At 45.1% G+C, this 11,487-nt stretch overlaps 1 protein-coding gene across 3 annotated transcripts; it reads left to right on the top strand.

Annotated features, from left to right (window-relative positions):
• Positions 1-267: 267 nt before the first annotated feature.
• On the top strand, positions 268-10,664 carry FUS (FUS RNA binding protein). 3 transcript variants are annotated; one of them, XM_019436323.2, is made up of 15 exons: positions 268-375; positions 1,915-1,939; positions 2,033-2,184; positions 2,865-3,006; positions 3,206-3,396; positions 3,594-3,804; positions 5,405-5,439; positions 6,917-6,949; positions 7,725-7,828; positions 8,232-8,361; positions 9,111-9,212; positions 9,347-9,470; positions 9,803-9,903; positions 10,027-10,174; positions 10,462-10,664. In XM_019436323.2, the coding sequence occupies exons 1-15, from the start codon at positions 363-365 to the stop codon at positions 10,499-10,501; spliced, it is 1,551 nt and encodes a 516-aa protein (XP_019291868.2). In that variant the 5' UTR covers positions 268-362; the 3' UTR covers positions 10,502-10,664. The 3 variants fall into 3 exon arrangements, with proteins under 3 accessions (XP_019291868.2, XP_019291870.2, XP_019291867.2); XM_019436325.2 differs by having other exon boundaries at positions 2,862-3,006; positions 3,206-3,372; XM_019436322.2 differs by having other exon boundaries at positions 2,862-3,006.
• Positions 10,665-11,487: the final 823 nt, after the last annotated feature.

Genomic DNA, 11,487 nt, shown 5'->3' with positions numbered 1-11,487 from the left:
AGGGTAATCAGACCGTATCATTATACCTTTATAGGGGTGAAGGTGGATAGTGGGCTAGTTCCACAGGGCGAGTCGAAGTGCTTTGCCAGAAAAAATAGGATTAGATACGTTATTTGCAAGTTTCTTAGTTAATATGCCTCTTCTCTGTCTGTTCGGGCTCTTTATACTCCCTGAAGACTGGTAGGAATCCGGCCACGCTCCCCCCTTTCTTTCCAGCATTTGGTACATTCCTCCGCGGTACGTAGGCGGGGAGGACTACATAAGCCTCGACGCAGGAGGCGGGGCTGCTCAGTCCTCGAGGCGTCGGTGCTCTGTGGTGTTGGAATCCTGTTGCTTGTTGGCCTGTGCGCGCGTGCGCGGACATGGCCTCAAACGGTATGTAAGGGCGGGAGGCGGCGGTGGCGCGCCGGCGTGGGGCTTCGTTCCCTCCAGTTGGGCTTTTGTTTTTCGGTGGGACCCGGGCGGCGATCGCATGTAGGGTCTTCTCGCACCACTGTGGCGGGAAGCAGTGAGGGGGGTGGAAGGGGGAGGCCGATGTCGCCATTTTGTTTCGCTCCTCTGGCGCCTTGCGCGGGGCAGGGGATTTTCCCTTCGTAGTCCCTTTACTTGAGGTGAGATTTGAGAGGGACGTTTTTTGGTGATTTGAAACGTGAGACACGGATGGAAATGCTCGGTCCTCGAAGCTTTTTTTCCTCTCATTCCCAGCCCCGAGCTCGGCCCCGCTTTGTCGCAGTGCTGCATCCGGGCATTCGGTGCGCGCACGCGCTCTGCTGGCCCCTCCCCCCTTTTTCGCGGCGCGAACCCCCTCCCTCCTCGTGTTAGCCCTGCTTTTTGTCGCGATACCCTCCGCTGGAGACTCCGCGGCGCGCGTCCGGTGTGGGCCTCGCCCCCGGGGTCCCTTGGGAAGGGGCGGGACCGCCTGGTTCCCGCCTCGGTTGCCACGCGGCCGGGGGCGGAGGCTGGGGATCGGGGCAGTGCGCCCGCTTAACGGTTTGGGGGAAGGCCTGGGGGAGGGGGTCGTCTAACGGACTTGGGACCTGGCCGAGGGTTTTCCCGCCTAAATTTCCGCTTTCTATGGTGGGACCAAAGGAATGACTGCTTGAGGCCACACCCTCTCCCGGTCCTTTACCCTTTTCCTGCGGGGGAAGCGGCCTCGTTTCCTGTACTGAGGAGATGAGTTGATCTGCGCGTTCGGTTGGCGATTTAAAAGCGCTTTCGCTGTCTTTGGTTTTCGAGTCTCCTCACAGCCCCGAGGAAAGCAAGGTAGATGAAAAAACCGAGTCGGAGCCACGGGACTGGGGACTTGGGTACCCAGATTGGGCTCCCAGGGAGAACTCTGATGATCTCTGTCATTTGGGGTCAAAGCGTTCTCTTGGTTACCTGGTTTTCCTCTAAGAGCCAACTTTGCCATTCTCCAAAATTGGGCAAAGGGTGAAGCTTGGCCTTGGTCGGGAGAGTGGGGAGGCCCATCCTGATCATTGCTGTCTCCCGCTTGCGTTAAAACCTGTCCCACTTAGGTAGATCTGTGACTTTAGTTTGACTACTGGTGATCCCTTCCTCGTAGAGTGGGTATGAAAAGAAAACGTGTGTAGGTTTGTGCAGTTCCTGGCATCAGTTGAATTTGCAGAAAATTGTAGTTTTCCACCAAGATTCTAGTTTATTCCAGTAGTCAAGACTTAGTGGTGTCTGTAAAAATTTGTTTTTCCCCCCTTTCTTTTCTTTATTGTAAGTAAACTTGATTATGACCTGCCACCTTGTCCTTCCGCTCAACTAGTGTTTCATGAGGGAATTTCTGCTTTTTTCTAAACATAGTTGATATTATCTGGAGGTCCTAGGGCTTGAGTTAAGAGATTTAATTCCTTTCCACTCGTGTAGGGATGGCTGAGGTAATGTAACTATATTTTTCTTTTGCAGACTATACCCAACAAGCAACCCAAAGGTGAGTGTCATTTCAGGGCTTTCAGGAATTTGTACAGGGGCAGGGGAGGCTAAGGTATCTTTTCCTGATTGCAGTGTTTTTCTTTTTCTCCAGCTATGGGGCGTACCCCACCCAGCCTGGGCAGGGCTATTCCCAGCAGAGCAATCAGCCCTATGGACAGCAGAGTTACAGTGGTTATGGCCAGTCAGACACTTCAGGCTATGGCCAGAGCAGCTATGGTTCTTCTTATGGACAGACCCAGAACAGTGAGTCTCTTTGAGTGGGTTACCCTGCCTCTTCCTGCTCTTCCTGAATGTTGCTTTTCTTAAACTTAAGCGGTGCTCTAATGTTGGAATTGTCATATGTTTTTTTCCCTTAACCAGTCTGTAACCCTGAAAACATTTTGGAGTCCGAATCTTTTCTTCTTTCTTTTCTGTTTTTCTTTCTTGGAGTCTGAATCTTTATTTATTCAGAGTCCAGTCTTTTCAAACAAATACTAGTTTGTAATTCTGGTTTCTTTTTTTGACTTATTTTTCTGTTCATGGTCTACTTTTCCCTGTTTTCCCTCAGCACGACAGTGAAATGTGGGGGCGAGGATTTCCTAAAGGGAGAAAGTTTTAAGCTTTTCATACAGGGAGAAAATATTAAAAACACTGTTAATGAATAGGGATCTCTTGGGTTGTGGGTTGTGATTAGTAGTGGTCCTGGAAACTGGCTTTGGGGTAGGTGGGATGAGATTGGAACTCTGAAGCTGGTAGAAGTTAGAGTTATAAGCCTTAGGGTAGAAGGGGAAGGGCATCTTTGATTTAAAAGATTTGCAAGCAGCTTCTAAGAGGCTGACTTTTCAAGTATGGGTAGCATTAAGTGGTACATAATGATTCTTCAACCTATTACCTGTCTTTTTTCTCATAGTATTTGTGACTTCCTTTCTTTTCCTTGTTAGCAGGCTATGGCACTCAGTCAGCTCCCCAAGGATATGGCTCAACTGGTGGCTATGGCAGTAGCCAGAGTTCTCAGTCATCTTATGGGCAACAGTCCTCTTATCCTGGCTATGGCCAGCAGCCAGCTCCTAGCAGCACCTCGGGAAGGTAAGGTGTTTGGGGAGGGGGAGGCCTGGAATATGGTTAGGTGTGAATTGATAAGAATTCATTTCTCCCTAGGAGCAACTAGGAGTAATGTTGGGGGAAGGAGACTTTGTAACGGGGGTGGGTACAGGGAATGGAATGTGCCAAAAATGAAGTTTTGGACATACTGGCATTATGATTCTGTTTTTTTCTTTCTCCTTAGTTACGGTGGTAGTTCTCAGAGCAGCAGCTATGGGCAGCCCCAAAGTGGGGGCTATGGCCAGCAGTCTGGCTATGGTGGACAGCAGCAAGGCTATGGACAGCAGCAAAGCTCCTATAATCCCCCTCAAGGCTATGGACAGCAGAACCAGTACAACAGTAGCACTGGAGGTGGTGGTGGAGGGGGTGGTGGAGGTGAGGTGTCTTCAGTTTTGTCTCATGCCTGTTTTCTGTAGAGACTTCTGTTCTGCTGTTTGGCCCCTTATCCTAAAAGGTTCTTAACATTTTGTTTTCTTGTTCCTTAGCTGTCTTTTTATTTCTGTCGTCTAAGTGTTGGCACTGTTTTTTCCCACTTCAGTTTTTTCTTTAAAAAATTCTTTCACTTCTGACAGGTAACTATGGCCAAGATCAGTCCTCCATGAGTGGAGGCGGCGGCGGCGGTTATGGCGGTCAGGACCAGAGTGGTGGTGGCGGTGGCTACGGGGGAGGCCAGCAGGACCGTGGGGGCCGCGGCCGGGGCGGTGGCGGTGGTTACAACCGCAGCAGTGGTGGCTATGAACCCAGAGGTCGTGGAGGTGGCCGTGGAGGCAGAGGCGGCATGGGGTAGGTGTTCTTGTGAGCCAGGGAGTAACCTCTCTTGGGGACTGTGGAGGATTGCATGAATATCCCTTGAAGCCCAGTTCCTTAGTGCATGATTAGTTTTATTCTAGGGATTTGTGAGGGCTTGGAGTTGGGACGTTGATGGTTTCTTCGTACATCCCCATTTTTTGGTGAGAATTTGGGAGGCTGAACTCTCACCCACACCTTTGAATAGAGATTTGAGTACTGACGTTTTATTTTCAAAGAAAAAGGAAAAAATATGTGGGTGTATATGGATTGGAGTCATTGATATTCTAGGCAAGAAACATGCAAGTAAAGTCTTCTTTGCAAGGGAAACCGATGATCCCACTCCTGGTAGTAGGGAAACTTGTTAAATGTATTCCCATGTGTCCTCTAAAGGAGTTGTTAATGCTTAACCTGATGACTTTAGCTTCCAGGAATTGGCTACTCTTCCCGCATTTTGTAGTTATTTGAATCCATGCGCTTGATGGCAGTAATTTGACTGGCAGTAATGATTCTGTGTGTGACTTGGTTCATGGAGCTGTCTGAAGTGTGCAGACCTTTTGGACAAAATACGCTTGACAGTGGTATCCCATCTATTTGCTCCACTGTCCCCCTCCTCCTGCTACTTGTCCAGCTGGACCTTCTCTTTCTTCCCCTTCCCGCTGTAGTTGAAGTATAAAACCTTAGATTTGATGTTAAAGCATTGGTCAAATCTGTTGGTAAATATGTTTGAAGGACCTTCCTCTGTCTCCCTTTGAAAAGGGGAGGAATGTCAGTGTGTTAACTCCTTTTTTGGAAAAGTAGGGTTTTTAAATGAGAGTTTGCGTGTGGTAAGTATTCAGAGGTGGGTGGGGGCAATCTCAAAAACCTTACAAAAATAAGGAAAACTCTGTTGTGTGCGTGTGTTTAATGCAAAACTTTGAAAAGAAAAACAACTGTTATGTGACTGTTAACTTGCTCTGCATTTTATGTGCCACAGGTATGAAAGGTGACATTGCAAAATACTCCGCTCTTCTCGCAGTGTAGAAGGGGTGACCCCGGGGGTGGGGGGAGATCAAAAAGAGCTCAGTAGTTAGGATAGGGCTTAGCGAAGTTTGTCTTGCTTTAAGGGGAAATTGCCTTTGGTTTTGACTTTTTATGGAATGGGGTTGGGTCTGCTTGCTGCTTTCAAAGCAAAAACCACAAAAATGTGTTCAGGGCTACCCCAGCCTGGTGTGAAATGTCTTCTGGGTGAATTGGGGGGTAGGGTTTTTAAACGAACTACTGGGTTGTCAACCACTCGCGACAAGAGGAAAAAACATCTGCTACATCGGAAGAACGACCAAGGAAAATGGGTCATTTTTTTTTTCCAGAGGAAATAGATACATAACCTTTTAAAGCAAAATCCTTAAAAACTGTGTCTGAGAAATTGCACACGAGTGTGTGACATGCTCAAAGGTCAGACAAGGGGTGGTCAGGAAGGGGAATGGATTTTAGTAGCCACTTGTATCTTTTTCCCAAAACACCAACTCACGTTTGGGGAATGTTAAACAAAATCAAAAAACGCCCTTTTGTAGCCGTTGGAAGCTTCATGTCCTTTCTTCTAACTTGTCTTCTCCAGCGGAAGTGACCGTGGTGGCTTCAATAAATTTGGTGGTAAGTGAACAGAGTTTCCAAAATTCCCAAATCCCAGCAATGCTTTGTCTGATTGTTCATTTGCAGATGTCTTAGCGTGTTTTAAATGTCAAAGGTATTGGAAGTGTCCAGAACCACCTCCAGAAAGGGGTGGGGTAGAATGTCACCTGCTGCCAGATGGGTGCTAACTTGGAGGCAGGCGGGGTAAGACTCAGCAGTCATCTGGTGCCAAATTGGTTTGACCCAGGTTAATAAGAGGTGTTTAGTAGGCCTCTGACAGGACTGTTGCCACACCTGGCACTTAGTGACCACCGTTATGTGAAACTGGAGAGTGTGTGCTGGAACACGTGGTGCCAACTTGGCTTTAGGATCCTTTTGATCAGTGTGTCCAAGGCTAGTGTGTGTGTGTGTAACAATCTCCAAATGTTTTAATTCTGGAAGGGGGATGTGAAATATTGCCCTGCCCTGAAGATGGTGAAGTTGGTATATGTTTATATATTAAATACTGAATGGTGTCAATGCATTTCTACATATATGTACTTAAACTCAATTCAGATGAGCAAATAGAAACTAGCTCTGGGAAGGAAGGTGTGGACTACTACAAGAAAGGTTGGGAGCATGTGTGGCTCATGGGAAATAACCAGGTCTTAACAGCACAAACTGAATTCATGGAAAAATGGCAAATTTGAGAAGTCTCCCAGTAAGCTGGAAGGAACTTTTCTGGTTTGGTTAACTAACAAAAGGTTTCTTGATTTGTCTCAACATTTAAAGCCAAAGGCTTGGGTTCATGATTTAGGTGTCATTGAGTGTGGGTACAATATTTATATATGGTGAATTCAGATAAACTTTGGTCAAAGATGGTCTCTGGAAAAAAAATAGAGGCTGCATTATGGAAATAAGATTTCTGGTCTGTTCCCTGGGACATGCTTTAAAAATACAATAGCTGTTATGTATGCTTTTTATCTTCATGTGGTTGGGGAAACAACATGGTTTTAAGAATGGTTTTCTAAAGATGAAATTAAAAATTGTTCCACAAGGGATAAGTGTCTTTGGTGTTAAAGTTTGGAGAAACTGGATGAATGCATATCACATTGCTGGTGGTGAGCCCATTTCTCTCTGGTGTGAGAGAACAGGGCCAAGCTATGAGTTGGTTTTGTTAACTGCAATGGGTCTCATTCCTGGCCCCCCCCCAGTCTGTGCTGAGGACATTTCCCAGCCTGAGCTGGGGGAGGCAGAATTTTCTGAAGTGTGGAGTTGTCCCTGTGGGGACTCAAGTTACATACAGATCTTATGTATGTGTGTCTTCCCCAGCCCTGTCTAGGGTTTTCTCTGGGTAGGTAACCCAGGACAGGGTTTGGATGAGGCTGGGAGCACTTAACCTGATAATTTTGCAAGAGTTTGGATTGGTGTTAATTTTGTTCCTTGTCTGTCTCTCCCTGTTGACTAACAGCCTCTCTTTCCTTGTTTGTTTTTTTTTTTTTTTTTCATGTCACTTAAGGCCCTCGGGACCAAGGATCACGTCATGACTCTGGTGAGTCCAGTTAGCATGAAAGAGTGGCTAATGTGGTGTCAGAACTTTTATTGGTTGTTCTTTGATACTTAAAGGAGTCTGAAAAAGGTCAGGGGTAGAGAAGAAGGAAAATGAAGGGAATTTAGGCATAGTTGTAGTTAGCAGTTATCTGTAAATAAATGAGCATATATCAGAAATACCTTCATGAGTGGTTTAATTCCCCAGCAATTTAGTAGGTCTGGGGGGAGCCTGATAATCTGCATTTCCAATAAGTCTGAGGAGATGGTGATGCATCTGTGTGTAGATCATACTCTGGTACTGCTGATTTAAAGCAGTGGTTTTTACATATGTGGATCATGACTAAATTAGTAAATGAAAAAGACCCATAAAGGGAAGGATTTAGTAGTCTCTGTTGGCTGTGTGTTGGATTGTAGTGTAAAAAAGCTTTCTTACGTTGAAAATGGACAAACACTGTATACTTACTGTGTGATCTTGGGCAGTAAACTCCTGAGCCCTGGTTTCTTTAATGCCTATTAACATGTTTCAAAGGATAGTTGTAAAACTAAATTTGTGAAATGGCTAGCATATAGGCACTCAAATACTAGAGGGGAGGTAGACTTCTGTCTTTTGTCTGACCTTAAGTCAGATTGGTTTCTTTGGGATTTTTTTTTCTTTGAAAGCTTAATAACAAGTATTAAAGTTGGGTTAAGAGTCACTGTCACCTTTTTTTTTTTTTTTTTTTTTTTAACCTTTGCTGGTGTTCTCCATATTCACATTTCTTTTTTTGTTCAAGCAGAACAGGATAATTCAGACAACAACACCATCTTCGTGCAAGGCTTGGGCGAAAATGTTACAATTGAGTCTGTGGCTGATTACTTCAAGCAGATTGGTATTATTAAGGTACTGTGGAGCATAGTAGTGCTGTCTTTTCTGTCAGTGTTGGAAGTTTTTGGATTTCACACATTAGTAAAAATAAAAGTCTTAATGGTTGCCAGCTCAATTTTTTGAGGAAAAAACATTAGCTGTTGCCATTTTCTGAAAGAATACATCTTCACGCAGAAAGGCACAATTGAAAAAAGAGGAGGAGTGTCCTAAACTTTTGAATTTGCAGTTTATGATCTTTCAGTATTGAAGTGAGACATAATTGTAGTCAGTGACTTTAATTCAATTTACATGAGATAGGAAATTGTAACTGGGAAGAGAGGAGCTGAAATATGGTTCTGATCAGCCTCAGATTCTTGAAGAAAGGTGGAAGGTGGGTAATGCTGTCTTGTAAGATGTTATCTCATGTTGCTTTTTTCAGACAAATAAGAAAACAGGACAGCCCATGATTAATCTGTACACAGACAGAGAAACAGGCAAGCTGAAGGGAGAGGCAACGGTATCCTTTGATGACCCACCTTCTGCTAAAGCAGCTATTGACTGGTTTGATGGTATGTATGAGGAGGCTGGTGGAGTGTGTGGGATAGGACAGCTAGCCTTGGGAGATAAGTTACATTTTAATGTTTCCTTTTACATCTTCAATGCTGTTTTTTTTTTTCTTGTAATGTTTATTCGTTTTTGAGAGGGTGAGTGGGGGGACAGGTACAGAGAAGGGGACAGAAGATCTGAAGCTGGTTCTGTGCTGATAGCAAGCAGTGAGCCCAGTGTGGGGCTTGAACTAATAATGAACCTTGAGATCATGACCTGAGCTGAAGTTGGATGCTCAACCGACTGAGCCACCCACATGCCCCATGTCTTCAATGCTTTTTACCTGGTGCTTTAGCATATATACAGTTGACTCTTCAACATTCTGGGGATTTAGGACTGCTGACCTCTTGTGCAATTACAAATATACGTATAACTTTACTTCCCCAAAACTTAATTATCAGTTGCCTACTGTTGACTGGAAGCCTTACTGATAAGTTGATAAACACATATTTTGTACATAATATGTTACTAAGACAAGTGTAAAGAGAAGATACATTCAATGTACTGTACTGTGTTGATTGAAGAAATACATGTATAAGTGGGTCTGTGCAGTTCTGACCCATGTTCAAGGGTAAACTGTAGTCTTTGGCTTCTATCACATCTGATGATAAACCTTTGTTAGGAAGGTGTAGAATCTTTTGATTGTACCAAACTTGCTTTTGGATTCATAGGTCTTAATAAAAAGTCTCATTGTAAACCTTTATTTCTTCAGGTAAAGAATTCTCCGGGAATCCCATTAAGGTATCATTTGCTACTCGGCGAGCAGACTTCAATCGGGGTGGTGGCAATGGTCGTGGAGGCCGAGGGCGAGGAGGTGAGGAGCTACTCCCTGCTGGTGGTATAAAGAGATGGGTAGAGTGGAGAGGATGGTAAGGGCTTGCATAGGAAAAGAAGGTTAGGTTAATGAAATTTGGAAGGGGAGCAGACTCCTACTTTTATCTACACTAGGACCCATGGGCCGTGGAGGCTATGGAGGTGGTGGTAGTGGTGGCGGTGGCCGGGGAGGATTCCCCAGTGGAGGTGGTGGTGGCGGTGGACAGCAGCGAGCTGGTGACTGGAAGTGTCCTAATCCGTGAGTGAAACTTTTTTCCTCAGTCCTGTTAAATGTGTGTCTTTTGATACTATGGCAGAGTTGGATATTTTCTGGACAGATGTCAAGGGTACAGTGACGGGGACAGAATTTGGTTGAGAGCTTACCTAATTAAGGTTGTTATAGTGGGAAAGATACTGCACTGGATTTAGTAATCTGTACTTTTTCTTCCTGGTTCTGTTCCTGAGAAGACTTTTTGCTTTTCTGAGGCCTCTGTTTCCTCGCTGTATCTCTAAAGTCACTAGAATCTTTTCCTAATTCTTGGGTCTTGTTTACTCCCACTTTTCCAAACTAATTGTTTGTCTTCTTCTCAGTATATGTGAGAACATGAACTTCTCTTGGAGGAATGAATGCAACCAGTGTAAGGCCCCTAAACCAGATGGCCCAGGAGGAGGACCAGGAGGCTCTCATATGGGTAAGAAGGGGCAGAACTGGTAATAAGGAGTTGGGATCACAGGGCCCTTAATTTTAAGCAGGGAGGTTAGAGGGAAGGTAGGGATTTGGGGGTGTATGATCTATCCTATTTCTTTTGTCCTAGGGGGTAACTATGGAGACGATCGTCGTGGTGGCAGAGGAGGCTATGATCGGGGCGGCTACCGAGGCCGAGGCGGGGACCGTGGGGGCTTCCGAGGGGGCCGGGGTGGTGGGGACAGAGGTGGCTTTGGCCCTGGCAAGATGGACTCCAGGTAAGACTCTTAAATAAAAGTAATTGAAGGGAGGTCATATGATAGGAAGGTTTCATTTTGAGAGCTAGATTGGAAAGCTGAGATTATAACCATAGTGGGGGAATGGAAGGAGAGCAGGAGGGTTATATTATCTTGGAGAACTAATCTATAGACCACATTTATTTATACTCTATACTTGTAGAGAAGAGACCTTTCTTGGTGGTAGGTAGCAGGGGCAGATAGGATTTGGGGGGTTGGATGGGTGGAGAGGTTGGTAATTCAGACCTAATGGATACTCTTTCTTGCAGGGGTGAGCACAGACAGGATCGCAGGGAGAGGCCGTATTAGCGTGGCTCCTGAGGTTCTGCAACAGCTTTTCTTCTTGTACCCAGTGTTACCCTCATTATTTTGTAACCTTCCAACTCCTGATCACTCATGGGTTTTTTGTGTCGGACTATGTAATTGTAACCATACCTCTGGTTCCCATTAAAAACCATCATTTTAGTTAAAATTTTTTCCTTCCTCCTCTTCACTCTACTGGAGGATTGATACCTGCCTGGGTCAAGAATGTGGGGAGTTTTTCTCTTTCAGATCGTCCTGCTTAGCAGGAACTGGAATAATCTGTTCCTGTTTAGCAGGAACTGGAATAAAGTGTGTGCTACTTAGTCCAGGGGAGAAAAAGTTAAGTGGCATCCTTGAAAGTAGAGATTCAAACTTTTCTGTCATGGCAAAAGTTGGATGTATAAATGGGATAAGCGAAACTTGTGATGTCATGACTGTGGCCCCAAAATATGCCCCACTATGTGGGGGTTTTTCTTTTACCACCTTATACCACATTTATTTATGTGTTGGTCTTGGTTTACTATTCTATCCGTTTTACCCTTTTTAAGGACTTTTGGCTCTGTTGACACTTTTCTAAGGTGGGCTCAAACAAATTAGATTGGTTTTGGGGGCAGTATTCAAAGTAACCATGATGGAGAGCACATAGCCAGCCAAATTGGGTCTTTTGTAGGAAGGAGTGTGTACCTGCTTATGTCAGAGCTTCTGTGGCCTCACTCACTCTATAGGCAGATGATGACGTGCATGGGGTTATGTGGCTCTCAGAATCAGAACATGGTAGAGCCAAGATTGAGGCCTAGTTCTTGGAACTTCATTTTCATTTCTTAGCATTTTCATTCTGAAATCATTGTTCTCAAGGGGATAAACTAAAGCTTTTTGTTTGCTTAGGTCTTAGGAGGATGCTAAATTTGAGGGAAGAGGGAAGGTTGGCTGGGAAAGGAAGGTAGAAGTAGCTCCTTATTATATTTTCAAGGTGAGTGGGGCCTCCCCCACCC

This window comes from Panthera pardus, unplaced genomic scaffold (assembly GCF_024362965.1).
Source record: "Panthera pardus isolate Hobbes unplaced genomic scaffold, ASM2436296v1 HiC_scaffold_5, whole genome shotgun sequence".
Lineage (NCBI taxonomy): Eukaryota > Metazoa > Chordata > Mammalia > Carnivora > Felidae > Panthera > Panthera pardus.
The sequence above is the reverse complement of the archived record's forward strand: the minus strand, read 5'-3'. Positions and strand labels throughout refer to the sequence as shown.

Excerpts from the sequence above, each read along its gene's own strand:
- FUS (XM_019436322.2), top strand. Across the intron at positions 9,213-9,346 it reads TGGAGGCCGAGGGCGAGGAG|GACCCATGGGCCGTGGAGGC; the intron begins GTGAGGAGCTAC and ends TATCTACACTAG. Across the intron at positions 10,175-10,461 it reads CCTGGCAAGATGGACTCCAG|GGGTGAGCACAGACAGGATC; the intron begins GTAAGACTCTTA and ends TCTTTCTTGCAG.